We start from the raw sequence: 27549 nt of genomic DNA on the forward strand, positions 1-27549 counted from the left end.
AAAAAGGCATTGGAAACGCGCTGCAGCTTTAACTACTGCTCCACTCTGCCGCCACACTGCTGACCTCGTCAACGTCCGCGTGACTTTCGATTTTTTCTATTGATAGTTGTAATGCAAAAGTCGAAGCTAACATCAGCCAGTATGGCAAACAGTAAAAGAAGTGGAAGAAAATGCAGAAGACTAAGCAGGCTAAGAGCAAGAAGCAGATCAAATAGCAGCAAGTTGAAGATGCGCCACTGCTGCTGGTGGAATATGCAAAATAATTCGTGCATTTTGTGGCTAAGTGGCATGACAGCCAGCAAGTATTTAAATGGCAGATAGCATAGTGCAGCTACTTTTTTTTTTGATATTTATTTGCTATACACTTCTATGTATATGCAAATGTGTCAGTATGTGTGTGTGTGTGTGTGTGTGCGCGCTGGCGCATCCTGGTGACACAATTGAAGCGCCAACGTAACTAAAGTAAAGTTTGTTTTTCGCATGGAAAATGGGTAGGTAAGGCAGTCAGTCAGTCAGTCAGTCAGTCAGGCAATGCTTGTTAGTTACACTAGTTAACTACAAATATTTATGTGCGCCTTATTTGTAAATAAATATGTATGTATGTTTATATATGTTTGGGATCGGTACAACAATCATTTGCTTGGTATCATAATGGCACAATGTCAGTTTGACTGCATTGACATTTCGACACTTTGATGCGCTTTTATGTGGCATGCGCCTATGCAACGCACACACACCATTTAACATGTGCTAGCACTCGTAACTAGTCAACTTCTACTCTGGCACTGCTTGCTCTATACGTTACATGTCGTTTGTGGCAACAAAACATAGCAAGTTTGGCATTTGTGGTTGCCGCTGTGCGGTTCTCTTCTTCGCGCTACTGTGTACTGCTGCTGGTGAGCATTCGACCGTGCGGTATGTAGATTGTTTCGATTGCACTTCTGTGATTACTTCAGCAACAAATTTAAAACAAAAAAAAAAAAAAGAAATAAAAAATTGTAAAATAAGTAAATCGAAAAAATAAAACACAAATGTGCTGCTCAAATGTATGTTGTTCTTAATTGAAAATTATTTATGCACCAAGGCTTGGCCTTAAGGTGCGCTCGCGCCACAACAATGAACAGCAATTGACAAGATGCAACAGTTGAGAGTAAAGAGCAGCAGATGAGTTGAGGCAGGCGGCTACTTATTTTCGGAGCAGTTGTACGCTGCTTCATTAAATGTCTGAGTTTAGGTTTATTTATAGTGGATTTCTGTTTATAAAGCAGCGTGAAAGGCACTGCGGATAAATTCACATGTTTTTAAGCAACACTTCTTTAAATTACAAAGGCTGCGTTAAAAAAAAATATTTTCGACTTATACCCAAATTCATAAAAAATAAAGAACACTTTAACTGCTTTATAAATCGAAATTTTGTATGAAAATGTCACTTTATAGAGCTCTTTAAACCTATTTTATTTTTATGAATAAGGCCATAAGTATACATTTTACAGAAACATCCTACAATTGCAGAAAAAACATTAAGTTTTACTTAAATGAAGTATCTAATTAATAAAATCATTAATGTAAAAAATCTTTAAATTTTGACTATTTAAAGCTCAATGCTATTCACCGTGCATCTAATCACGCTTTGTGTATTCTAAGCAACTGCAGTTTGTTCAAAGACCTTTAGTGCGGGCCTAGAAAATTTTCGGAAAGTTAATACTGGCTATCCAAAGCAAAAATTAAAGACAAAATTTTTTTGATATTTTCCAGCCAGAAATTTTTGTAATTTTTATATTTTATTATTGAGTCCTTGATAAAAAAAAATTAAATATTTTGAAATTGTTCGATATTTTTGAGCCTTTTATTGGCATTTTCTAAGCTTATCCCAAAACATTCGAGAATTTTCAAAACCGCTCGGAATTTTTCATGACTTTTCAATAACGATTACTGCTTTTTGAAAAGTTCAACATTTAATTCTACATGTGAGTTCTTGGTTATTTTCTAAGCTAAAAGTCGATTTTAGACATCTACTAGAGATACAGATCAACAGCTGTTAATCTACCAGGTGTCTACCGCTCATCTAATAAATATTTTTGTGCAAGGGTGTCACCTGTTTGTAAAATTTTAATTTGATTAAATCTATAAGATAAATGTTGCAATATGGGTATCAAACTAAAGAGATCGAGCTATAAGAGTATAAATTAAATTTCCAGGATTAAATACATATATATATTAACTAACACTCTTTTTCATAAAAAATAAAGTAGATCGAATAGTAATCAGTAATATACATCCCTCCATTGATTCCTCTATGGAAGCTCCGAATATGTCGGGCATAAAATCCAATTGTGAATTCACTTTAGTCCAACACTTTTTCTATTTGCAACATCGCACTATGAGCCGTCTCTGTTGATTTACCCTTCATGTAGGCATATTGGTTTGCTTATACTTAGTTCGGTAGGATTCCTACTTAATACTTATATGAGTCTAAAAGTCTCTCAAAGATCAGTTCTTTTTGCATAAGATTCATAATTTTTAAACGTTTATAAAAACGATAACTTTTTCGTGATTATATTTACAAGCAAAACATCTAAAAAAACTCAAGTGATTATTCACTTTTAACGACCTCCTTTGCTTATCGAAAAACGCAAAGACATATTTTCGAAACGAGCAGACATTCCCCGCAGCAATAGCTGTCAACAAGAAATCCTTTTAGTGCAATGCATTTATGGTGGTGGTGGGTTGGCAAAATTGCGTGCTCATGCCCACAAATGCCAATCGTCTAATTCGAGTAGTGTAGACAAATGCTGCTTATTGCTCACTGCTTAACCGCCCACCGACTTTGTTGTGCATACATAGCACCATATACATAAGCAAGTAAAAGGACAATTTTGCATCTGATAAGTGAGCAACGTGGCACTTCTTAGAATTTAGGTAAAAACGCACAGAGGCAGTTGTGCCACTTCTATGCAACATACATTTTATTTCCATCTACAAATATATATATACGAATGCATAATATTGTTCCTCTTGTTTTGGCTATTAAAGGATATAGCAACAAATGCAAAGTCTTTTGGTTGCAAATAAATAATAATAAAAAATAACTATTTGCGCATAATTGGCTTTTAAGAGCTTGTTTGTATGCTTCTAAGAAGCATCAACCTACATAAATATGCAATTAGTGTGATAAAATGCATGTTGTTTAGACTAACCAATTATGTGCGCGCGCATACGGGCATGCAAATCGAAAGACTTAAGCAACAAACTCGATGGGTTAGTAATGCAATGCAAACTTTTTGGTAGTACCACAACGCTAATAGTGATTTTTATAGTCTAGACTCTAGAGTCCTGTTTCTTTTTTTTATTTTTTTTTCGTCTTTTCTTTCAGGTTTATATTTTCTTTGAATTTTTTCAATATTATTTTAAAATTATTTCAGTTTAATTTGTATGGATTTCGCAATGATTTTGAAAATGATTTTCATTAAAAAATATAGATGCAGCCCTATGCATTCGCGTTATTGGCCCCGTAATTTACACGTCCATCTAGGTTTATCAGCATGAGTATTCTTATCGATATATTTATCGATATTCTTATTGACCATCTATGGTGTTGCTATCGAAATATTTATCAAATTTAAAATTAATAACATACAAGACTTAAAAAAATATTAAAGTTCTTATCGGTATATTTATCGACATGTATCGATAAGTTATAGTGTATTTGTTAATATTAAAGTTAGGCTATAAAGCTATTTACACGAACTGATTTACACGCCAAAATAAAATAATAAGATTGTTCATAAAAAATGTCAGCAACTAATAAAGGCCATAAACATATGGGTCATTCCATGCAAAATTTACACCTCAATATTGTTTTGGTGTGAAATATTTTTTTTACGTACTTTATCGAAAAAAAGAAGACACCTATTTTTTATTTCATCACGATATTCGAAAATCCCGAAAAAATAATTTCCGAAGTTTTGAAGTATAATTTTTTTTAATTTTTGCAGTTAATAAATTATTTGTCGCAGAAAATCAATTAAATAATCAAAATGTTCGTAATTACCTCAGTTTTCAATTAGAGTGTGAGATAGTTTTAAATAAATAATTTCTTGCATTAAAATTGCATTTTTTATATTTTTATAATTTTTTTATTAAGTATACACCGTTTGATTTTTTTTCGTTAACTAAATAGTTTTAAAATTTTATGCAGTTCACTAAAAAATTAAAAAAAAAAATTTTTTTAAATATATAAAGAAATTAAATTTTTTAATGCAAATTTATCTCACACTCTAATGGATTTTCTCCGACAAATATTTTATTGAATGCAAAAAATTTAAAAAAATAGACTTCAAAATTTCTGATTTTTTTTTAATATCATGATGAAATAAAAAAAATAGGAGTATTCTTTTTTCGATATAGAATGTAAAAAAAAGTATTTTACACCAAAAAAAAATTTGAGGTGTAAATTTTGCATGGAATGACCCATATACATATAAGTAAATATCAATCTCAGCTTCACAAGAGCACAACATTTCTCGATTTATTATTTTTTTCTGTTTAAGTTTTCCCCCCCATACAACATGTGCTAACATTTGCTCAATCGCTTGTAATAAAAGCACTCAAAACAGCAATAAAATTTCGTAATTTCCTGATATCTTCGTTCATGTTAATAAAAATAAAAAATAAAATAAATAAAAATCGTAGAAAGTAAGTGCCATCACGACTCAGATTACGATTAATGGGCTGAAGTTGAAAAATATTATTGATTGCTGCACGTTTGATAAATTTAGTAAATTTAGAAAATGTGTGAGGCTTACACAGCTGTGAAGTCTTATTGGTTAATATTTTTCTATGTTTTCCTTTTTTTTTTGATTTTTCTTGCTTGAGAGTTGAACGTAGATACCCAGTTGGGGCCCAGCAAAATGAGCAGGTCAAATGCAACACGCGACTGCGAGCTTCATTGAATGACACTTATGTCATTTGTGTATGATGAAGGAAATTATTGATACTTAATTTTGACAACTGCTTCCGTGCTTTGCAACAGCGAAAAGTACAAGCAAATTGGCTTTCGAAAGTGTGGAAATATTAAAATGATGACTTTTTGCGGTTTTGCTGCCGTTAATAAAGGTGAATTCGTTGATGTTGAGTGTTTGGGTTGTAAATTGTGATTTCTGATATTTTTTTGTGTTAAAAAATAATACTCTAATGAGTTTGGCATTCACCTCAACATAGATCAGGCATCAATAAAGGGTCAACGAGCTAAGTTTCATGATTGCTTGAAAAAGCCTTAAAAGTGGTGAGTGTTTATTTATATTTAGTTTAGAGATTTTAAAAAGGCGCTAAGATTTGTAGACTCGTAGGGGCATTCACTAAAGTTAAGCGATTATTTCTTGTCAAAAATCGCAATCGATTAAAGATATATTTGAACTATAAACCAAGACAGTCGATGGGGTTTTTAGTTTTATGCATCTCCTCTAGCAAGCTTTTTTGGATTAGGGTGATCTCTTTCGCGTTGACTTTCAGTTCTGGGAGCTTGGCGTGTATGTTTGTTACCTTTTACGCCAAGTTCGTAAAGTGGTTCTGATTAGTTCCTCACTCAGCTTTTCTAGTTCTTTTGGCATGAACCTGGTGGGTCTGCCACGCTTTGAAATGCTGGGGTTTTCTTTTTCTTCTTCAATGGTCTTCAACTTCTTAAACTTTTCGTAGTACTCACACTTCATCGGCTCAGCTTTTCCTTGTTCAATACCACATGGAAGAAAACTTCTGACCTAAGCCGGCGAAACCGCCCTTAAATGTCTATGTGTACCTTACATGGTAAGTGGTAAGGACTCACATGCATAGGTAGATTAAATTATGCTCAAGATAGCAAACAAAAGCCTCTACAGACAGCTAATATGTCTGAAATTTGATTAAAGCTTTAGTATTAGCATTCTTGGTCAAATTGGTTGACGGATTGATTCCAGCTCTTTCCTTGTTTCGACAAAGTTTTTAGTCCATATTGAATTACACTGGAACCCAATAAGCTCCATTATAAAATCTTCGATTTCCAACTAATCAAATTTAGGAAAGTACCTACATTTTATCAAGAATCATTAAATTTGAGTATTTCTGATAACTCCTTACATTCAGAAAACCCTGATCAAAATTCTCTGATGACAGAATGTATTACCAAAGAAAATTCCTCGGTGCCTCTTGCTCCGTCTGCTTTTTCATGTAAGTCCAGCGCTTTGAAACTTTACGTTCAAATTCAATAATTTCTGCCACATATCCGTAAAAGCTATAAATTTTGCCAGCCACGTATAAGCCGTCATTTATTTAATGCTTACGAAGATATGGGGTTCACTAGGTGACTGCGACCATTTTATTGCAATGCAGGTGAAACCATCACACAAAGCTTATTGATGAATGATGCACTGGAACTCAAGAACTGAATGTCTTTTTGGGCTTTTGTTGATTGCTGTCAATATTTTTAGCACTTCTGAGCTATACTTTTGGGTATGAATAGATCTCGCTTTAGTCTCCAATTTAAACAAAAAAAAGAAAATATTTTGATTAAATAGCAACTACAACTAGTAATTGATGAATTGATCGCCAGCCCTGTTCTATACCATCCCTGGATTGAATCTCCTATTCTGCTCTTCTTCCGAACCGGTGAAATATTCAAACCTCTTCCAGGCTTCGGCTGTTCACTTAGCAGTAGAGTTCTCGGAAGACTACGCGCCGTGATGTTGCCTATTGCCCTGCGCGACTGGTTGCTGTCCCTGATCGGCGGCCGCAGATACATTACTTCAAATAAGTGAGTTAATTCTGAGTGAAGCGTTGAATCTCTGCTGGAGGTCTTTCTCAGACCTGGTTCATCTACGGAGTAAATAATCTTCCTCTGACTCTGTGATACTTTGGTTTTTTTTTCAGAATCCATAAAGGTTTTTTTAATTGAAAAGAAGTTGTAGGTGCCGCCGCCTTAGTGCTCCTTTGTGATTTTAAGGCTGGTTACCAATTTAGTGCTCGTCCTTTGCTCTACTCGCCCATAAACTTTCCCTCCTGAACACTTGGATAGGTGAAGTAAGACCCTCAGCCAAATACCCACTCAGTTTTTCAGTCATACATCCCCTTCGTATATGAAAATTTCAGTCAAAAGATACATTCAGCTCATTAATGATTTGTTCCTCCCACCATTCGCCATTATTATCACCGCATATCCTGCCATCGCGTGTTAAATACTACTCAACGTTAATTTCTGTATTTGCGTGTTTACTCATAGAGCTGCCATTTTACGTGTGTGTGTGTGTGTGTGTGTTTAGTTTAACACATTAAACGCCTCCGGCCGCCAAACGAGTCAAACAGTGAAATCAAATGAGCAGACATATATGAAGTTGAAAACGAACACAAAACGAAACGAACAGAAGTGAAACGAAGGTGTTGCTTTAATTTATGCACAGACCTCACAGCAACGACATTTGTCAACAACAAGCAAAACAACAACAATTAAAACTTCCGCAGAAACCACAATAACGAAACCGACAAGAACAATGCTGCTGAGCGAATGCTATATGTATGTAAAACAACAGTGAAGTCTAAAAAACTAAATAGTATTGACATAAGCAACAAAAATTAAGACTACACCAATAACAATAACAACAATTATAATGGCACCACACATGTCATGTCTTGTCCGATTGTCGTTGGCTAGTGTGTTGACCGCTGCCACACGCTACTCTTTAGTTTTAGCAGCGCAGCTGTTAGTCGGTTTTCTTGCTGCATGCTGTTGTTTCTAACGAATCGATTTGATTTGATTTAATGTTTTGCAATTGCACATTGTATGCCAATTAATTTATGCTATGAGAAATGTTCGCAGCAAGTTCGTTGCTTAAGTCTTTTGTCATGCTAACAGTGCACAGTGGTCGGAGAGGCCAGGTTTTACGTGAAAAGTTCTATATTTGTAATTTCTGATGAAAATCTCCAAAAAACTCGAAACTTATTAGTATTTTAAATAGTGTCCTCTGAGCAAACCTTGAATCCATTTAATTAAACGAATTCGACAATAAAAATGTATATTATTTATTCTATATTTAGCATCATATAATTCACAAGATTTGTCTTAACAATTAAAAAAAAAATTAAAAAAAAAAACTGAAAAAAGCGCATCCAAACTGGCGTCCAAAATTACTGATCTTTTTTTAAATTTGGTATTTAAGGGTTCTTAAGATCGCTCTTACAAATTTTAGTTTGGTTTTTGAAAATTTGAAATGGAAAATCGAAAATGGTGTCCAAAATTTAAATGAATTGCCGAACTTTCATCAAATTTTGTAGCTAGAGTTTTTTTTTGCATTATTGATTACAAATCTTTTTAAACCCTAAAAATAAATTTGTTATTTCTACTGATAAATCTACATGATACAATGATAAGCGTGTCTCAAAACCTAATAAACGTAATTTTTAGAGAGTGGCAAGCCACTCTTCTTTTTAATGAAATGTACAGTTTGTTTGATAGCTTCAATGCTTTAATTTAGCATAAAATTCATAACTAGCGTGCCTAAAACCTAAGCGGTAGAATCTTCAAAAAGTTTTTTTAGCTTTCAAGAAATTTACACTGAATTGGACAGCTGTCAACTGTCAAAGTCTTATTTGACCTAAAATTCGTGATAAGCGTGTCTAAAACCTACAATCGATGGCAATTTTCAAAAGTTTTTCTTCTTTACAAGGAAATTGACAGTTAATTTGACAGCTGTCCACTGTCACAGTTTTAATATCACATAAAGTCGTTGACTAGCGTGTCTAAAAACCTTATCGGTGGCATTTAAAAAAGCTTTCCTTTTGTTTAAGGCAACTGGCAGTTTATTTGACAACTGTGAACTGTCAAACTATACATTTTATGGCCTACATATTTGAGTTCAGTATGACAAAGATACTATGATTCTACAGTTTTATTACCATCGTAATAGTTCTTATAATTTTTCGCATAAAGCATGGCCTCTCCGACTACTGTGCGGCGTATTCATTCTAAAAATAGCTACATAAATATTGTTTGAGCTTTTGTATGTTGATTATTATCCGCTTTTAGTTCGCTATTAATTCCCTCGCATTTAATAAACGGTCTCTCATAGCAAAAAAAAAAAAAACAGTTAGCCAATCAATCAAATCGCTCTGAATGCCACTGGCGCCTGCCTAAATTATTGTTTGACGAAGAAAATTGACATTTTTACATACACATAACTAAAAATAAGTCTACATACATACATACAAACACTTTAGCTTAAATATGTATAATATTATTTATGCTTTGTACCCCAGATGTGGGGGTGCCTGCACAGCCTGGCTACCTTATTTGCTTTGACTAAACCAATATTTACACAATTCGCTATTCGCAATTTTTGCTAACGTCAATCAACGAGGCCGTTGGGACTTTGGCCGGTTCAACCGGTATTTGCCGTGGGCGTCACATGGCTGCTAACTGCAAAGTCATAAATCAAAGCGCGCTCCCAAAATGGTAATTACATACTTAAATATTTACTTACCTACAAGCTTACATACATACGCATATCAAGAGACAGACTTGCCGCTGCGTGCTAGCTTTTCCTTTGACATACATATGTACTTAGCATAAAGTTATTGCCGCCTGCGGTCATATTGTAGTTGTAAATTCGATCATTATAACTATAGCGGCGACAAAGCCTTATCTGGATGATGCCGATAACTTAAATTTAAATGAAATTGTCGCGAAATGCGCAATGTGATAAAATGGTATGTTAAATGGCGAAGCAGTGCGGACCATTCAGGCGCCATTTTTGCCAGAGGCTTGTCCAGTTTAACATACTTTATTTTACCATTGCCTTGTATATTCGTCTAGTAGAAATATGTTTGTATATTTAGTATTCATTCAAGTTATGTTGAATATTCTCTCCACTTTGTGGGTAGGTCAACAGAATTTATTGCATAGACGCATGCAATCGAAATAAATTCGATTTTGCTGTCAGTGGCAAATGCGACCACACGAGGTGAGTGGTTAAAAGTACATACACACAATAATACCACAAAGTAGCCTTCTGCTAGCGATTGTCTCCGGGCAGGCAACCTCTACCTATTTGCATAATAAAAGCTACTCATAAAGCCCCCGTTCGTTTCTTCTAAGTTTTTAATTTAACTTCCCAAACAGATGGCAACCCACTTCCAAAATATTTTTGAAATATTTTATTTCTCTTTATTTTAAATCTATTTCGTTTCATGCGCATATTATTGTAATATTTTGTGGGCCTTATCATTTATTTATGTTTTCAAATAGGTGGCAACCCTCTTCAAACATATTTTCAAAGTAAAGCTTTCTTTCCCCTCTGTTTCTGTACTCATATTGTAATATTTGATTTAACTTATTAATTTCACTTTTTAATAACTGGCAACCCTCTCCAAAAATTTTTTTTATACCAATTTTTTTTTAAATAACTTTCCTTTGACACCCATATTATAAAATATATGTATGCATTTGACTTGATTTACTAATTAAACTGAATTAGACTTTTTAAACAGATGGCAACTTTGTGCAACTTGTTTTCAAAGTAAAGCTTTCGTAAGCAAGTTTTTATGCACATATTGTAAAAATTCGCTATACTTATAAATTAATTCAGTAATTTGAACTATAGTTATTAAACAAGTGGCAACCGTCTTCAAAAATATCTTCGAAATATAAACCTATTCCCTTTCAGACCAATACTGTAAAACTTCATTTGGCTTTTTAACTAATTAAACTGAATTGAACTTTTTAAACAGGTGGCAAGAATATTCGGATATATTATGCCTATGTTAATTCAGGGTATAAACTAACTGTGTGCAAGATTGTATAAAAAATCTTCGTCAAGAAGTAACCTACTGACTCACTCATTCACTTCGCTTCTACCCATTCCGCGTTGTTATGGCAATGGAACCCTGTGTAGTCTAGTTAACCCCATTTACCTCCCACACCGCGAACTGCGATTTATCTCTTCGTCATTGTGAATGCCTCTGCCAAAATCTTTATGCGAGTGTCCCGCTTGTATTCTTGGTATTCGCTAATTAAACGATCGAAATAAAGGCAAACGAATTTTAAAATAAATTTTTTTTTTTTTAAATTTCGTTAAGCTATTAAATTCTACCGTTACTCATATTGCATTCTATAAATAGACATTTCGCAATTATTTATAACTCAGTAATTTTACCCATCCTTACTTGCCGTAAACACTTCAGATTAATTTCTAAAAATATGTACTTATTTCTTTTTCTATCTATTAATAATTTATTTATTACAATGCCATCGCAACATCATCATCACACACACACACCCATTCATGGCCCACGACATTCGAAGCCAATTACCTTACGAACACTTTATTTAAGTATATAAGTATTCACTCGCTCACTTCACATCTCGCGCTCACATCAAATCTACTCATTTTGCTGCTTCAGCGCACCACACTTCCGGTGTGCCATCGCTAATTGCCAAACGCCATTCGTAGCATTGTGCATGTTCCATATTCATTCGGTCACTTGCAATTAAATAAATCGAATTCGACAATTTGCCACAACTGTAACCGTACACATTGTGCTCGCTATGCGGCACATCAAAGTCAATAAAGTATGAAAGGCCGCGCAGTGAAGTGCGTGGTGCATGGGGCATGGCGATTTGAAAATTTGCCTTGAAATGAGGCAATCGATCGATTGGCTGTGAAATAATTGATGATACGCTCATGGGAAAATAGGAAGTGCGAATGTTCGCTAAAGGCAAAATTTACTTACTTATAATCGTAGATAGTAAGCATGAAAATAAATCATCAAAATATTTTAGTTTGAGAAAATAATGAAGTTTAACGTAGAGCTCGATGGCATTTTCGTTTCTGAAAAAGGGTTAGCCATTTCATAGCGCTCTTCTTGTTATTTCTGCGAAGAAGACAATAAAAAGATTAAATTTTTTAAAAGAAAACTAAGTCTGCGGAAACATTTTTGATCTGAAAAACATTCAGTTACTAGAGTGTGAAATTGAGTATGAATACAAGTATTAATAGAATTGTGGATGCGAATACGAATCTATACAAAGTATAAAAAAGGAAAATCGAAATTTTTTGTACGCGGTAATCTCGAAAACCACTGAACGGATTTTGACGATATTTTCTCTAATATACTCTGTATCGACGGGAGAGTGACCTTTTTTACTTTTTAATAGGGTTGCCACCTGTCGAAAAAACTATAAGATCCGCACCGTTCGTTGGATTACAATAGATGAGGTGTCAAATGAAAGGGCCTCTAGAAAAGCACTAATGCTTTTTTCGAATAGGGTTGCCACCTGTTCATAAAATTGCTATATTCAATCATAGTAAGCGTAGGAATTAGTTCTGCACCATTACTGTCAAACGGAAAGACTTAGCCTCTGCATGTGCAATAATGTATTATTTTTCTGAGTAGGGTTGCCACCTATTAAAAAGCTAAAATATTTTCGCCGTTCTTTGGATTACAAAATGAGATACCAAATGGAAGGGCCTGAGCTTTAATTTTTTTTATAGAGTTGCCACCTATTTAAAAATTACTATCTTCTATACGTAGTATAAAAGAAAGTCGAGATAATTTGACCACGCTTATCTCGAAAACCACTGAACGGATTTATACCAGAGTTTTTAAGTATAATCTGTATCGATAGGAATATTATCTTGGTGCAACCGGCACAAATGAAATAAAAAATTATACATTTTTCTTTTGAAAACAATAAAATCTTAAAATTAAATAAAAAAAAACGTTTCAAAGAAAGAAAAACTACATAAAATAAATTTCTAAGATTTAAATCAAATTAAAAAAAAACTGTTTTTCTTATTAAAAAAATTACATTTAATAAATATATTTTTCTTCTTACAACAATAATATCGATAAATTGAAAGAAAATAACTTAACAAAATTTAATAAAAAAACCTAATTTTTATTTTAAAAATTTAATTGAAAAAGATGAATAAATTTAAAAAATAAAAAACTCCGCTGCTTTGCTCACTCACCCATTGCAACTAATGGAGCAGCGCGAGCAAAACGATATATATACAGCTCCATTTGGAACGTGCTCAAGAGCTTTCTGTCAAAAGAACTTTTCACCGAAAAGTGAGCTTTTTTGTAAAAATTTCTTGCCAGAATATACGAGACCCTTTAAGCTACGAGTAGCTTGCCTAGTGTTTTTCAATTATTTTAGAAATGACTTGCAACTATCTTAGCTAGAGTTTCCCTGTTAGATTAATACAAAGATTGAGGTAAAGTTCAATATGTAGTTGAAGAAAATGCTACAATCAAATATAAAAATTTAAAAATAAATAAATAAAGAACTTAAAGATAAGGACTAGGATAAAAGAAAATTTAAATTCTTGATATAAGGATAAAAGCGACGATGAACATGTAAATGGAAATAATAAAGATGAAGATGAAAATACAAATTAGGATAAAGATAGAGATGAGTATTAAGATAAAGAATAAGGAAAACGATATAGATAAAGATAAGGGTTAAGACAAAAACATAAATAGGGGAATGAAAAGGGATTGAGATAAATACAAAGAAACATAGAAAAATATAAGAGAAAAGTTTAAGATATGTTATGCTATATTATGTCATGTTATGTTGCTCACCGCACGTATTCACTTTTAATAGGCTCAACTCACCTCAACACATCTCACCTCACCTTAACTCAACTCACCACATCTTACCTCAACTCTCCTCACTTTAACTCACCTTATTTCACCTTGACACACCTCAACCCACCTGACTTAACTCACCTCATTTTACCTTAGCACAGCTCAATCCACCTTAATTTAACTCACCTTAATTAACTCCCACTAATTTTGGTAGTTGAATTCCAATTACTGGGCGAACACTAATATTTATTATTTACGTTATGGATATATGTACATATATACACACATGAAAATAAGATAAATATCGGAAATACGTACATGTGTATGTATGTATTTCGTTGAATTTTCATTCTAACTCTAAATACCTGCTTATTAGTATTTTTAGGTCGGCCCACGTATGTACATATATACATATCTACATACAGACCTACACATATATAAATTAAATTCCTATTTAAAATTTTGTTCGCTAATTAACCACCAAATGTTACTTGCATTCTTAAGCTGTGGTCAAATAAGGCATTTCCTTTCACAATTACTTGGCATAACAGACGCAACAATTACTACAGTTACTACAAATTCTAGCGTTTTAAGTTAAGAAAAAACAAATTATAAAAAATCGATAAATGAAAAATGCTGTTCAACTTTAGTTTGAGCCACAAAAGCTTTATAATGGTTTGCAAATTTATTTTTATGAAAAAAAATTTTAATTTCAAAAACTGCAATTGCAAGCAAAAATATTGCAAACAACCAATTTAGGCGCGCCAAAAACAAGTTTCAACAGTTTTTATTATTAATCTACAACAAAAAGCGCATAGCTGAAAAGTACATACGAATACATGCGCAAAATTATACAGTCAAGCAGTTCGCTTTTCATTACAGCGGCACCGCTTACTTAGCACGCTGACTATCAACAGAGGCTGTGAGGCTGCGCTCGTTCCACTAACTGGTCATATTCCTGCCCAGCCATCAACCTAAACTTACCTACATACATACATACATATATGAGCTGCGCAAAAGTCTTCAGTGTACATATGTATGTAAGTAGCTTGCACGCGTGCTCGCTCGCGCCCATTTAACACTGGACGACCTTGCAACGAATCCATGACGCTTTTCATACATTATGTACAGCTTACAATTCACCGGTCTGTCCGGTCGGTTAAGATAGTTCATGTAGGAATACAAATTTGCGAGCTGCCGCTGCTGCTGGACGTTGGCAGAGCGAAGTCTCTTTAAAGTTAAGTCAGTTAAGTTACATAAGTGTGTGCTTGTGTTTCGATCTTCGGCAGTAAGAAGCTTGCAGCTAGTGAATACCTCTACTGTTGTTGTAACTGTAAGCCGGTATTATGCAGTTTTGTTTTGCTTAGTTTTTGTTGTAACCAGCTAGTGCAAGACGTCAAACGTCAAGCATCAGTCAACAGCTAGCTAAGAGCTTAAAGCCTCAAGCTGCTAGCTGCTGGCTGCTGGCCGCTGGCTGCTGGCCGCTAACCGCCAACCACTAGCCGCTAGCCGTCAGCAAAGTAACACCAAACGCTTGTTGTTGAACGTTTTACTTTTGGGCCATGTTCACGCTTCGCTGATGTTCTCATTTGTGATGTTTTTTTTCTTTGCCCATCTTTATAATAAAATCTTCGCTGTTGCCATTTCTGCTTCTTCTTTTTTTTTTATTGGTAATCCATTCATTTTGCATTTTGCAGGTTTCGTGCAATTACCTTAACAATCTTTTCTGCTTGGACTCAAGTGCATCGTTTTTTGTGGATTTATTGCAATTTTAAAAGGAAAAGTTGTTTTGTTCAAATAATATTCGTCAGCGAGTTTTTCAACGAAGTCATGACAAGTGATAACACTTATTTTATTTATATATCGAGTTATTTCTCGGTCCTTGCACATTAGTTCCAAGTAGTCCTTCAGAGCATTCGTCGCACTAGGCAGAGTGCAGCATTTGGAACCGCGACTCTGCGAACTTATTCACGCCGGTTTTCCAGCCAACTTTATGACCGAAGATCTGTCAAGACAAGGTACTAAATATTTAAGAGTCGTCGCCAAGTGAGGAGAGCGTAGGTGCTCGACTGGTTCCATTTGGTGCATATACTTCTGGGCAGATGGCCTTTTATTCAGTGAAGCGAACAAGCTCGAAATACAAGATGGCTAGGAACTTCTGGCCATTGGTATGCTGGCAGCTTAGTTGGCTTTAAGAGCCTAGTGTTACTTGTGAGAATACTTACTAGTCATTGTCGGTTTGGAATTCAAGCGGTGCGACCCAGCATCAATTAAAGTCCCTACCGTAGCAAGCAGGGACCGTTGTAAGCAGGGACCGAACATAACAGTTATTGATGAAAACTGTCATGGAACAATTCACTATGAAGGAAAGGTTCTACAACTAAGTGATACATAACAATCGACTTCTTTTTTCACCGAGACTCAAATTTGAAAAAAAAAATTTTATGCAGAATTTAAAAAATAGCATTTATTTTTGATTTTTAGAATTTAGTAAATCTAAAATAACAATTATTTTTTATTTTTATATTGTACGTCTTAGATAACAGTAAAGGTCAGGGGCTGACTTTTATTTATGATTTTTATAAACAAAATACTTCGATAACTGTTATCTGAGACATATAATTTAAAAATCAAAAGTAACTGTTATTTGCAAATTAAATATAACGGTTATTTAAGGAGTAATTGAATAAAAGTAAAAAAAAATAATTACTAAAGAGCGATTTTTTTTAAATAAAAGTTGTAACTGTTACGGTCTCTGGTTGTAATTGAAATAATCTCAATATCTGCTATGCTACTCAGGTGCCTATCGTGACGTAAGCTTGAGGTTTAAACACCTTGGGTCTCACTTTCATACTTTCTAAAATGTTCATGTAAAACTACTGGTGAAAAGTGTTTATTTTTCAACCAGAATCTATGTAAATATGCATACAAAATGTTCACGATTTCATTTTGAACATGAGATGTTTAATAGGCACATAAAATGTCAAAACTTGCAAACATTTTTAAAGTAAAAATATATTTTATACTAATAATAAACATTAAGTGCTCATATTTACTCAATTTTAAACACTTTGTGTGTAATTTTCTCTACGTGAAAACTTTGGTATGTAAAAGTAAACAGACAGTGTTCAATTTTGCACACATTAGGAGAGGAAACTGATTCACTCTCTTTATATGTGTAAATTGAAGCAAAAATGGTTTCGAGCAAATTTTAAACATTTTATGTGTAAACTGTGAAATTGTGAAAAATAAATGTTTAGAACTCAGCAGTCTAATTTGAAATTTGTTCTACGCCACACATATGACAAAAAAAAAGTACACGGGCAGTGTTTAATTAAATTAACTAGGTGTGTAAATTTGCACTCATGAAGAGAGGAAACTGGTTACCTATCTTAATATGTGCAAATTTAAACAAAAATTTTTTAGAGTGTATACCATCCGCTTGCAGAACTTCATTGTTAGTGCACTGGCCTTTCCTGCCACGAATCCGCAGGCGCCATAGTTTCGTTTTCTTTTTCTCCGCCTCCCTTACTTTTATGGAAAATCTTATGTTGAGCAAAATACTACCTCCATGGGTAACATCCGAGGCTCTTCTTGGTGCATTGCTAAGCATAACGTCACTTAATATCTTTACCAGCAAAGCGGACCTAAAAAACATAAATTTTTACAAATCTTCCTCTCAAATATAATCAAGTTTGCTTAGAAGATTCTTTTCCGATTTAGTTATTTACGTATGTATGTACATATATTTTACAGAACATTTGGTTTGTCTTTTAAATAATAGGTATACCCATTTTTAATCATTTTATTCTATTTCTGGCTTTTATTTCTGACTCACTGTAAACATTATCTAAATGTGAAAAAATATAAAACAAATACCCGGTTTAAACGGGGTTTCTTAATTTAAAAATTAAGAACTTTTTTGTTTCAAATTGCCGTTTTACGAATTGAATAAACGAGCATCTCATCAAATAACAAGTCTACACCCTCATTATTTTATGTAAAGGAAAAATTTTGTTAGTTAAGGCTTTTCGCTGTTCAGGTGAAGAATATGAATACATACAAGATTGCGGCAAAATTTTTTTTTATGCATATAATTGCTAATAGAACGTACGTATTAGCCCAAAACGCGATTTTCAAGACATTCAGATGTCAGTAATATTTAAAAGAAACATTAATAATTTTTACAAAAAAATTACTTTACAATAAAAATGGGAAGAAATCATATCGATAATACCAATCGCGAGAAAACAATTAAAATCTAAACATTTTCGAAAAATGTTAATAGCTATAACATCCAAAATAATTCGAATTTCAAAAAACTGTGAAACTTGTATTATTCTTTTATCGTTGTGAAGCATAAACAGATAATTGCACAATTGTGACCCACTACACAAATTTTTACTCATATACCGCTTAAATAATTATTTCAAATAAAAATACAAAATGCCCTTGTAAAAAGTATTGTTTTTGTATTGTAAATACTTGTATTTTAGATACTTATAGAGGGTTGACATGAGACGATTTACAGGCAACTTTTAGTTGAAAGCAGAAATGGCATTATAACTAATCGCTTCCAATGAAGTTGATGCAACTAATCGCCTCTAAAATTGCCTGTAAAATCGCCTCATGTAAACACCATATTGACATTTCTGGTCGTGAGTCACGTGCTCATCTCTAGTTGATAAATAACAACATTGCTCTGCTAGCATCCCAATTGTTACAAGCATAACCAAATTCTGCGTACTTCACTTGCAACAATACATTTTAATTCGTTTCAGTGCATTTTCTTAAAACTCAAAATATTTTTTGAAAATTTATTAAAAAATCCACAGAAGTCGTGTCTTTATAAATGTGTCAAAGCATATTTCACATTATTTAATTAAGCATTAAAATTTGTTTGAACAGTTTCTTAAAGGTTCTTGCGTTAAACGGTACCTGTTATCTTGCTGTAAAACATTTACCGATAATAGCAGTTGTAAAATAGTGTCTTAGTTGCTGTTCTCGTACACTTTAATTAGCCTTTCACATAAAATCTTATCTTGATCGACCATAAATGTTTCACTTAAAAGATTTTTGGACAATTCGATGCATAACAAATGCTTAAAAATATATTGTATTTTAGCACCATGTAGGCGAGCAGAATTCTTTTACTGCCTTTTTATTAGCATATTAATTAAAGAACACCCGTCGTTAGCGTAAAGCAAGCATTTTTATACTTAATAGCGGTGCCGCAATTTGTTTCTTACCCATTAACTGTTCGTTGTTCTTGCTGTGAGTGAGCGACTTGAGGAAGCTGCTCGACACTTATGGCTAACAATTTTCGGCAACTGATAATGTATTACGATCGCTTTAATACCGCAAGCTAACAAGCTAAATTTTGGATATCAAACGTAAGCATACATATAAACGTAAATATGAATTTTTATTACTTTTGCTGGTGCGTGCACTAAACGGCACCTTGAGTGTAATCATTTCGAATTTACACTCACACCACTATATCTGCGTACAACCTTTTTTTTAATATTTACAATTTTTTGAAAGCTATATTTTTTTGTTATTTTTGTACAAAGATATTGTTCATGCTATACAAAAAACTATATAAATCAATGTTTTAAACTGTATAGAAAATTAAGGAAAATTTAACGAATTTTCATCAAAATTTTAGGGTTTTTGCTCAGACTTTCTAAAAGTATTTGGTATGCAGTTTTATGCCCCGTTCAATCTTAGTATGTATAAGTTTGAAGTGGCTAAAAAATCGCGCTGATTTTTTATATTTTTTTTATTTTTTATTTTTAAAAATATTTTTTGCTTAAAAAAAATTCGCTCATACCTTGTATGGATAAAAATGTCTAGAGCCGTCAGCAAAAAAATTATTAAAAGTCAACGCGATTTCTTAGCCGCTTCAAAGTTGTACATTGTCATGGTAAAATTGAATGGGCTATAAAACTGCATACCAGAAATTTTTTTAAGTTTAAAATTTTGATGTAAATTCGTTAAATTTTCCTTAATTTTCTATACAGTTTGAAACTTTGATTTATATAGCCTTATTTATAGCATGAATCATATCTTTGTACAAAACTAACAAAAAAAATATAGCTGTGAATATTAAAAAAAGGGTGTACGCAGCCATAATGGAGTGAGCGTATATATTTTTTTCTTAAGACAAGTAAACTACGAAACAATTTCAGCTAAACCCCAAATTATGCTGCTAAAAATCAAGAACTTTAAGAAAAGCATTGAAAATGGAAATCAAACATAAATGGAGAACAATATTACATAGTTAAATTAACAACAACACTGACACAGTTTCGAGCGCACCTCTGCTATGTTTCAACTGCCACTTGCCACTCGCCACTTGCTACCCGGATCAGCAATGGTAATTGCCAGCCAAATTGCAGAACCGCAGCAGCAGCAGCAGCAGCAGCAGTACCAATAGTTAGAACAAAACAACGGCAATGCAATCAAGGCAGCAAGACTATCATCAAAATCTGCTATACGCTAACATCATCTACAACTAACAAGAAGCAGCAGCACAGCAACAACGTTTCATTAATGTGACGACGCGCGCTGTGGCCGCGCTAGAATTGTATTTAGCAAATAAATCAAGCGGCATTCAAACGTCAAACGGTAGGCAGGAAGATACTAGTACATACGTAAATATGTATGTAGTAGTATGTAAATGCAAATGCAGTCAACAGTAACATTTTTATATAAACAGTTAAATTGTTGTTAAAGAACCAATGGGGAAGAGGGCAGATATGAAGAAGTGCGGGAAAGAGCACAAACCAACTAGAGTACCATTACAAAGTGTTAGCTCAAAAATCACAGCAATGCTGGCTAAAATTACATATACAGTAGCTGTATTTATAGCCGCAGCAGTGGCATTGCCAGTGGTAAATAAAAAAAATGTGTGCCATCAAGAAAAATAAAACCAAAAAATAATAAACAAAAACGTAAGCACTTAATTAACAAAATTTGCATAGGCGGAGAAGGACAAGCTGCTGAAGAGAACACAAAAAACGGTATACGAAATCAAACGAACTGGTAAATGAAATTTAAAACTAATTTGTGCAAAAATATGTACTAACGAGAAGCAATTTTAAAACAAAGCAAGCCAGGAAGTCTAAATAAGTTCGGTCGATACGGATGTTTGAACATGAACTTCTAGCGTATTTTAGCAAAACGCTCGAAAACCGCTCGAATGATTTTGGTTTTGTTTTCTTTAATCAAAAATTCAAGATTTTTTTTTAGTATTATCGACCACTGAGATATCCATCCTAACAAAGATAAAACCACCCAGAAATGAATACGCCCCGTTTGTAGATGAGTGCGTTACCCGCATTTAGCTCGAAATAGTGATGTGCGGTTTCGACTACTTAAAGAACCGGTTCTCTCGAGTCCGTTTCTAAGGAGAACCGGGAATTTGCACTGCTTCCGGTTCTCAAAAAGTGGTAACGGAAATAGGCCCTATCGAAATAGCTTAACAGAGGATTAAAAAAAAATCAATTTCATTTTATATTTTTGTTAAAAATAAAAATAAAGTAAATAAATATATTACATTCATTCTTTAGTTGATATTTGTGTTACAAAAATTTTACAAAAATAAAATACATGAAATTAAATTTATTTATGCGTTTTCCGCGCCAGTGCTTTATTTAAAACCAGGGACGGTAATCATTATGAGTAAAATAGTTTAAATCAGCATTTAATCAGTATTTTATGATTTTTATTTTTTTCAGTTAAAAATAATAAAGCATTATAATTGAGTTTTACTTTTCACTCAACGGAAATAATTATTTAATGATTTTTATTTTTTCGCTCAAATATAATCATCATTTTTTACTTTTATTTTTCCAATTAAAAATAATGATTACTAATACAATTTGAAATGCGTCATTTATTATTTTATTAGAGTGCAGCTACCTGTGAAAAGGATACGTCGGAAATCACGCTGGTATAGCTTTGGAGTTTTTTGATTGAAAGGAAAAAAATAAAACTCAAAAATAATTATTATTTTTGAGCGAAAAAATAAAAATTATAAAAGTCATTGCTTTTGATCGAAAATATAAAAATTAAATAATAATAATTTCTTTATTGATTAAACGCGAAAAATAAAAATTATTGTAAATTCCAGTAGGATGTACGAACGCATACATATACGTGAGATAAGATGATGCCTCATACCGAACAAAATTTGGTAGGTCAACTCAGAACTTTGTAATACATACACAAACCGAATTTCAAGTCGATGGCATCAAAAACGACGAAGTTGGTTTAGGTCGGCCAGATCGGTTATATAGCGGCTATATGATATAGTAATAGTAGTGAACAGAACAAAATTTTGTAGGTCAACTCAGAACTCGTATAGTACATATCTTAACCGAATTTTTGGCTGATATCTTCATATTTAGACTTTATGCCAAAACAATAAATTTTTTCAGTGATGGCAGATTTTCGGTTCTGTAGCATCGGTTTTTCGGTTTTTCTGGAATGGTTCTCAGTTCTTTTTACTTATTTTTTCAGTTATTCAGAGACCATTTTCTAGTTCTTATGGAACCATCGCTGGCAATCGAGTTTCGTTTCTGCCGGAACCGTTTTTCGGGTCTTTTAGAGTCGAGTCTCGGTTCATCCGCAACGGTGTTTCGGGTCTTTTGGAATCGAGTTTCGGTTCTTCCGGTACCGTTTTTCTGTTCTTTTGGACTCGAGTTTCGGTTCTTTTGGAATCGAGTTTCAGAAACGTTTTTTGGTTCTTTTAAGAACCAGACCGGTCAGTTTTATAAAGGATCCGGTTCTCCGGTTCCGGTTCATCTATTCTGTATATCACTAGGTCTTCCAATGAGCTTGCGTTAACATCCACAATTAAGAAAGATACTTCTCCATTGCTTACAGTCGGTCCTTATATTGTGTATGCGTAAATACGCCATTGGCTCGTACTCAGTCGCACATTCACCTTCTTAACTGTCTTAGAACCCCAATTGGTTTCCGGAAAAGTCACGGCGGCCAATCAGTGGCTGTCATGAGTCTACAAACAAATTATTCCATATTTTAGGTCGAATTTGCAGTTTTCATAAACTGGCATCCTTGTTTCTTGGAATTGAATTTAAAAAAATAAATAAAAACACAAACTTCTATATAGACTCAAGAGCAATGACCAATGACTCATGGATCAAATAGTGCACTTTGTACCGCACATATGTACAACAGACAAACAATTACATAAACAATGCTCGTAACAGCAAATGAAACAGCCATCAACAATCAAACAATAAAATAATCCACTTAAGAAACTTTCAAAATTTTCATCGACAAGCGAGCAAAACTGCATTGCATACAGCTGCCTCCGACGCCAAGCCAAAGCTATTTCGAATGGTGCGACAACACTTGTGCATTTACCACTTGGCATACACAGCGCTTATGTTGCAACATTTTACAACACATTGCGGCTTTTACGCAAAGCAACCAATTGGAATGCGGTCCATTGCGGTACTAAATGGTACAAAATGGTTAAAAAATAATTAAATAAAATCAAAAATGCCAAATTTCATTTTGAGCTAAGACACATGCGACTTGACTTTTTGCACAAAATTTGCATACAAGCATTGATTGAGTGCCACCGCCACCGACTGCTCAACCGCTGCGCGCGAATTTACGCCATGCGAATGATTAATGTGGCGTCGTCAACAACACAAAATGGCTAACAACGACGGCGAAACGCAACTTCTTTGTGACTTTTTAGAAAATTTGCTTAAAAAAAATGGCGCGACATATGAGTCTCCATATATGTATGTGTGACATGTGGTAGCTTATATGCACCGGTATGTGTGTTATCTTATTTTCATGCAAGTCAAAGGTTTGCACGTGCAATTAGATTAATCTCGCCGCCCAAAACAACTCATGAATGTGTGAGAAGGTGGCACGGCACGTTCTCCTTTTCGTACAGTGGGCGCGTTTAACTAATTTATTGCACATAGTACGTATGTATGAATTCTGTTAATTGCAATTGACGTTGCGCGTAGTTTGGCTGTTGAGGGCGTGGTGCAACTGTAACACCTTATAGCATTGCGCGCTGCTTCTCTATGCATGCATTTGCAGGTTGACGCATTTGTGTATAATATTTGTTGCAATGCACACTTTATTATATACCAATTAGCCACAAGTGACGGCAATTTTTGGAGCTGTTTGGATTGCCATTTTTCTCTTATATTTTTATGAGTCATAGTGAAGGGACATGCTCATACACGTACTTACTTGCATATCTACTTCGTGTGTGTGTGTGTGTATGTATTTGTATCAGATAATTGAGCCTAGACGCATTTGACAGCCAACACACTTAGCTGCCGAATAACTCATAGTTCGTGTGTCAAAAGTTAAGTAGTTCATGCACGTCACCACGGCGTATGAGTAATTTATTGAATTATTGTACCTTTATGGAAAAGCATAGCATTCGAGCATGAATGCTTGGACGTGTAATCGGGATTATTACAGGCCGCTGCTCAATGAGGGCGCGCGCCAACAGAATGGGTCTATAGTAGGGATTCGCGCAGGATACCCGGGCGCACGGTACTAATTTTAAATTTAGAAAATTCAGAGACGGAAACGAAGAACAAGCAAAAGAGCCATAGCCAAAATTAGTCAAGTCTTCAAGTATAATGAAAGTAGATTATTCGATAAAAAAGATATTAATGTATATTACTTAAAATTTATTGGAAATTCTTGTGAAGTTTATTTAGTGAAAGATAGGAGTACCCACGGGACCCGCGCCCATCTCAAGTCTACAGTCGAATAAATAGTGTTGTAGTAGCCGCGAAATAGAGCAAATCGAAAGTATAGGACATTAAATACGTGCATTAGCTAAAAGAGGGCATGCACTTTAATCTAAATTAAATTTTATTTATAGATTTTATCAATTAACCTGCCAATGGTTAAAAAACATTATTTTACTTATTATCAAATTTTCAAATTTGCATAATTTTTTAATTTTTTATTTATTATTATTTTTTTTTTTTTAATTGCAGCATCGGCTTATGTGGTTTCGATAATCCAATGCGCGATCAGAAGACCGATGAATATAAGCGGCATATAGGACAGGTGAGTAAAAATTTTTAATTGTTAGTATACTACTCACATAAATACATATACGAGTACTATAAAGGATGGTCCATATAGTGGGTTCTTTTTAAAATTAAAAAAAATGAACAATAAGAAAAAGTTTTCCAAGACCTTAGTGGCGTTTTCTAGCTCTATCTCACTAATAGCTTGCTTCGTCTCAAGGGCCTAAATCTTCAATCCTTTCCGACAGCCTACAAAAAAGTCTAAAGACTTCCAATCGCAGCTCCAAGGTGGCCTATTGACCTTCTGAAACCAAAGATCATCCATGTCTTCAATTTCCGGCCGCAGTAGCAGCTTAGTTAGAGGAACGTACCAATCGAACCTCAAAAGAAACGTTTTTTTTCTGGCAATGGCATCCCTCCCAGTGTACTTCTGCCATGAAAAAGCTGCTCATAATTTTTTTTTTATTCGAAGACGCCATATAACGCCAGGTCCCAGTGGCTCAGTGGCTTCGTCCTAAAAGCCGCAAAGATGACAGAAGAATTCGCTTCAATTGAAGAGATTTTGTTTTTTTTTTGTGTAAGATCTGTTGGTATTTAGTTACATTTATGTACTTTTACAATTATCACGTGCAGCTTTCCTACACAATGATAAAAAAAACCACCCGCAGATCATCCGACTCATCCCCAGCTAAGCGGTATATCTAACACACTCATATCTGAAAAAGTTTAGATTTTTTTTACGTAAGCGAAATTTATCAAAATTTTATTTTGGATGCAGAAATGCATCTAGATACTCTAGGAACTAGGGACTTAGAAACATTGTTTTCCTTTATAATATGAAGCTCGCAAGAATGTTGAATTTTTCAGAGAAATTATGCCTAGTACATATTTATATGATCAGTGTTTGGGGATTTTATCCTTTTGAACTTTTAATATTGTCTTCTGTTAGATTGCTAAAAAATTTAATTCTGCATATAAAAGAGTAGATGGGAAGGCAAAAATCTGGTTTAAAAAATCTGTCATGTTAGTTTGAGATCGAGGATAACCCCTAGATATTGAATCGCCTAAAATTCGCTTTTATGACTTCAAAATTCCTTTCAAGTAACTAGGGTAACCAAAAACGTTTTTTTCGTATAGAGTGCGACCCAGTCTATATATGAAGGTAATGCAATATTATAATTTTGTGGTTCCGAATCTCTTATAAAATTAAATAAACAACACTTTCATATCAAATGTGGGCTTACATGTATAATTTCTTTTAAATAAATAATTACATCATGTATCTGTTATTATTATTTTTTTTTCTAATACATAAATGGTAGTAAATTACTCTTCTAAGCAATAGCCCTCAAAGCCAGTTCGATGTAATATCTGTGTACCAAAATGATAAATGAACGGAATATATATATATTTTTTTTAATTTTATTCCTCCGAATACTGTTATTCATTACAGTGAATAAGCCAAGAATTACTACAAAAAAAAAAAACCAGCAACCAATCAGCGATTGAGAAAAATTCACCGGGTCAAAGTGGTTGGCAAGAATAAATGAGCGCAATTGTGCTACTACAAAAGAACATTAATCAGAGGCTGGTTAGCAAATAAACATTAAATATATCTTTGGTGTAACAGCGCCTGAAAATAGAAAAGCGTGAATCATACGAAGTGCAAAGATAAATACGAATTAAAAAAAAACTGGGTTTAGGTGCGATAAAGTGAGTAAATTTGGCTGCAAATGTTCAATTTAGAGAACAAGTAATGTCCATTAGACAAAATCACTTCGCTGAATTTAATATTTATTGAACCATTGTTATGCGAGAACACAAAATCGCCACTTAACCTGATAAAGTAGTTGAATGAACAACACTAAAAAATATTATAAAACAGATTTTTTTTCGTTTATTTGAAAGTAAACCGATATCAGTAATGTTTTTACAAAACACTGCTTGTTTACAAAACGAATGCTGAAAAATATTTTGTAGGGAGCATTAATAGAATTCGGGGCATTCCAAGGTAACGACATTTTAACTTTTCTTTGCTCAAACTTTAACCATTAATTTGGTTTTAAAGAAAATTTTTAAAATTAAAAAAAAACTTTGGACAAGCTACATATATTTCGTTCACTGGTGCATTTTTTGATTTAAGAAAAATTTTTGAAATTAAAAAAAAAAATTTTGTTCCGGTCACTATTAAGGACACATGCAGTGACTCCAAGGATTTGATTTTTTTAAATATTCGTAATATTTTTCGGGTTAAATTTTTTGTTATTTTTCTATAAAAATACTGTTCAAACTGTAACCAAAACCATATAAATCCCAGTTTGAAACTTTATACAAAATTTAGGAAAATTCAACAAATTTTCATCAAAATATCAACTTTTTAATCTGAATCTCTACAACATTTTTTGGGTATGCCGTTTTATAGCTCATAGAATTTTAGTATAATGATGCAAGTTTCAACCGACTGAAAAATCGCGTTGATTTTTAAGATTTTTTTTTTTTGAGATTGCTTTTACGGTTTTTCGTATAACAAGTGCAATTTACAAAAACGGATGTTGATTTTTTGAAATGTTGTTGCCAACTGTCTCCCGCACTTTATTTAATAAGAAATTCTCGATTATATTGAAAAAAGTGCAAAAACTAATTCTCAAAAATCAACGGTATTTTTTAGAGGTTTGAAACTTGCACTTCATTGGAGTAAAATTTTATGGCCTATGACTGCATAGCCAAAAATGTTCCAGATTAAAATGTTGAAATTTTGATGAAAGTGGATGGATGGATGGATGTTATTTTTATAAAAAAGTAATAAAAAAAGTTAGCTCGAAAAACTTTACGAATATTTAAAAAAAATAAAGACGTGGTCATTTGTGTGAGTCACTGCAGT

At 33.5% G+C, this 27549-nt stretch overlaps 1 protein-coding gene across 1 annotated transcript in view; it reads left to right on the forward strand.

Annotated features, from left to right (window-relative positions):
- Positions 1–27549, forward strand: part of LOC118743127 — a gene marked incomplete in the record, with an annotated part of 118629 nt that overhangs the window by 73972 nt on the left and 17108 nt on the right. The window contains 1 exon segment of the mRNA XM_036475648.1: positions 24633–24705. Coding sequence (XP_036331541.1) covers positions 24633–24705 — 73 coding nt within the window.

Source organism: Rhagoletis pomonella, unplaced genomic scaffold (genome assembly GCF_013731165.1).
Source record: "Rhagoletis pomonella isolate Grant_MI unplaced genomic scaffold, Rhpom_1.0 Rhpom_scaffold_00007, whole genome shotgun sequence".
NCBI classification, from domain to species: domain Eukaryota; kingdom Metazoa; phylum Arthropoda; class Insecta; order Diptera; family Tephritidae; genus Rhagoletis; species Rhagoletis pomonella.